Genomic DNA, 3,611 nt, shown 5'->3' on the forward strand with positions numbered 1-3,611 from the left:
TCCTGCATTCAACATAACACATAACTCACAAAAATTTATATTTAGGCTTATTTTTTAAATATTTACTTTTAAATGAAGAAATTAACTTATGTACAATAATAAAATTTTAATTATATATAATCTACAATTTGATGCCAAACTTATTGATATACATTCATAAAATAGTTCAATAAAATTTTGAATACAAGTCTACAAATGTGATGACACGCCCTTTGATCCATGACCATAGGAAGCCTCATCTTGGTAGGGTTAATAGCATATTTACAAACAGGTTAGAGATAATGCTAAAAACAAAATCCACTTGTCATTAGGAGATACAAATTTTTTAAGTAGAGTGTCATTAAAGAGAAAACTAATGGTGCAAAGGAAATCATCTTGACAGATTTCTGTTTTATGAAGAAAGAAAAATGTAAAATTACATTACTAACTGTGGTAAAATTGGAAAATCTGATATGTTTAGCCATATTTCTAGGTGCAAGACAATGATTTAACAAAAATCATTAAGTTCATGGAAATGCTAGTTGTAAGTACATGATTGATATTTTTAATAATGATGAAATATCAAACTTACGCAATCTGAGTGTATTTAGGTTAACAAGTTAAATATCTGAGCAAATTTCTGTATATTATCCATATAAACAAAGACGATATAACTGAATATAAATTTAATCATTACTCTTTAATTTCAAAATTGAAATTGGAAATTATTAAGTCATACAAATTGAGGATAAAAATAAAAAAAACAAGGTATCTTACGATTCATTTTAATTCCAAGAATCTGTTTAATTAGCATTTGCGATTGAGAAACACAGTCACTGCTAGCTTGTATCTCTGCTGACACTTCATCTAGCCAACCATCCATGGTATGCAGTTCATCATTAACCAATGACAGAAGAGATTCATTCTGTCCGGCACTTTTGACCGATTCCTTATGAACTTCATCCACATGTTCTTCTATTGTTTTTACTCTTTTTTAACAAAAAAGTAAAAAATATGCATTAGTTCTTTTATGAAACTGATATATATTGTTAAAAAAAACTTGCAAAGTATTAAATGTACATTTAGCAAGTGAAATGAAGACTGTTCCTGTATCATCTACAATATTAAGCATCTTCATTGTATTTACTTAGGACCAACTAGCTAACTTATTTTCATTTCTAAAGTTTCTTAACACTCATTTTTCAAATTTACAAATGATCTACATAGTTGCCCTTTATGCAAACAGACAATAAATGATATGAAGATAAAAAACAAAAAGTATGTACCTATTTCACTGATTCAAAATGTGTGACTCTCTCAAATTACATTCATTAAATATGCTCACAAATAGCACAAGTACCCCACATCAGAGGTTGTATAAACACACTTTATTTGGCAGATACAAATAAAATGCATACAAAATAAAAGAGTCAAATCAGAATTAAAAAAAAAAAATTCTTTGAATGACCTCTACAACCTTAAAATAATGCTGTTACTTTTCGTTTCATTTTAAGCATTTCTGTATGGGTTAAGTCATAGTTATCAGTATATTATAAGACCCAACAGGTCAAATAACATCTTCATCTTTAAATGAGTTTAGTAGATATTACTTGATTAATTTACAATCTTGAAGTTAATTTTCATAATCATAGTAATTAACAAAAATAAAATTCATTTGACTACCACATATCTTCAAGCAGAATAATGTGTTTCATATGTTTTGAGATAAATCCTGGAGCTTCTTAGACACTCAATGCTTCACTTCTGCATCTGTATATCACTGTTTAGCCATGATAAACTTGAAAAAATAAAAACAGGATCAATTATGCTTTCACTTGTTCAAAAGGGTTCCCTCTGTATCATCCCATAAAAATCAAAGCAATGAATCTTGGAGAAACCCCAAGATTTATCCCAAATAAATGCATAGATGCATGATACGCAGCGTGAATGTACATCAAGATGAGTAAGTTATGTAAATGAGAATAGTAGGCTTTAAAACATATCATAGGCAATTTGTGAATGCTACAAACAAAAAGATTCTACCATGAACTCACAATCAACCTGTCTTAGCAGCTTTGAAACTATGTAACAAAAACTGCAATATTATAACAAAATTACCACACACAAAAACATGTTCCTCACAGGAAATTAACACTGCTACAGCACCACATTTTTACCAAGTGAGACTCATGTTATAAGCTCTGGCCTTGCTTTACATGGGAATCCAATATGAAACGTATGTAATCTTTACTTGTCAAGGTTTCATGTATGTAGGGGCCGGATTCTTTACAGTAAGTGTCTGTGACTTGTTGGTGATAAATTCGAACAAGAAACAGCACACAATCCACTTGTTTTAAAATAATATATTCAAAACAACTCAAACATATGCACAAAAATTCTTTACATTATAGGTTATCACAGTTGTATCTAAAACTCTAAATAATTCTCTTTTTCTGTCAAAAGTCCACACAGTTACTTTAGAGCCCAATTGAGAAGAGCCCATATTTGGCTTTATGAACCCAAAATTTAAAATTACAGTAATGTGAAATTTTATTATTCTAAATGGAATCATTATTTAACAACAACTGTATACATAAAAAAGAAGTACTGTGCTCTGAGCTATATCAAACAAAAAATAATTCTTTGACAATGATAATCAATGACTAAGGTTTTTTAGGTATCTATCACTTTAAAAGACTAACAGGAGGGCCATGATTATGTACTAATTTTCATATCATATTATGATAAAAGAAGCTCTTTCCATTTATCTTCAGTTGTATCATACTGAATAAGATTTTAGCAGAAGAAAAGGAATATTAGCTACTGTGTGACCTCAACAAATGATACTGTGCTGAAATGAATGGTTTCATAGTTACAGTCAACCTGTAGCTTCTTTGACAGCATTGAGTCAAATCATGATCAAAAAAGGAGAGGTCACAAACATCTAAATCTATTCAATAAAACTATGCAACTACATAACAAGGGTTTCATTTAGTAATGAGAAAACAAATTTTGCTAACTTTTTAATCAAATGAATTACTTAAAATTCTGGTTCAGAAGCATAGAATTTTACTACTTTTTTTGTATTTTTTTTTTACAATATTTAATTTTTTTTTAAAGTGTACACTATGCTGTATTTCCAACTTTAGTAGACTTCTATCCTCTTTTATAAACATATCTACGTTTGTCACTTAGATCATAAGATGAAAAATTCCAACCGTACCTCAGAAGAGCTGCTTGAAGATGCAAGATAAGGCTATGAATTGTTACACAAAGGCTTTTCACTGAAGAATGTTCAGATTCGTAAGGCTTTCTTTCTCTTTCTGAGACCTGAACCATTTTCAGACTTCTGTGGTAGTGGTGAGTTTTGTACAGTACATTCAGTGTTTCCATATTTGAAAGGTACAATTTTTCAAGCACATCTCTTGTGACTTTCAACCTTTTCAAAGCTAAAATACCAAAAGTCCAAAAATTAAAGTCCATGAAATTAAGTGCATCATCCTACAATACCTTCTTAACTCCTCTATTGACATGGGAATATACATATATATATATATACAACCCTCTAGCTCACTGCCATGGACATATATATATATATATATGTGTATTCCCATGTCAACGGAGGAGTTAAC

The 3,611-nt window shown here is 29.7% G+C and overlaps 1 protein-coding gene across 2 annotated transcripts in view; it reads right to left on the reverse strand.

Moving 5' to 3' along the window:
• Positions 1 to 3,611, reverse strand: part of LOC106473756 — a 16,650-nt gene that overhangs the window by 8,848 nt on the left and 4,191 nt on the right. For both annotated transcript variants that reach the window (XM_022402152.1, XM_022402151.1), the window contains exons 3-4: positions 3,203 to 3,428; positions 757 to 968 (exon numbers count right to left, since the gene is read on the reverse strand). In XM_022402152.1, coding sequence (XP_022257860.1) covers positions 757 to 968; positions 3,203 to 3,428 — 438 coding nt within the window. The remainder of the gene's footprint in view (positions 1 to 756; positions 969 to 3,202; positions 3,429 to 3,611) is intronic.

This window comes from Limulus polyphemus, unplaced genomic scaffold (assembly GCF_000517525.1).
Source record: "Limulus polyphemus unplaced genomic scaffold, Limulus_polyphemus-2.1.2 Scaffold6481, whole genome shotgun sequence".
NCBI lineage: Eukaryota > Metazoa > Arthropoda > Merostomata > Xiphosura > Limulidae > Limulus > Limulus polyphemus.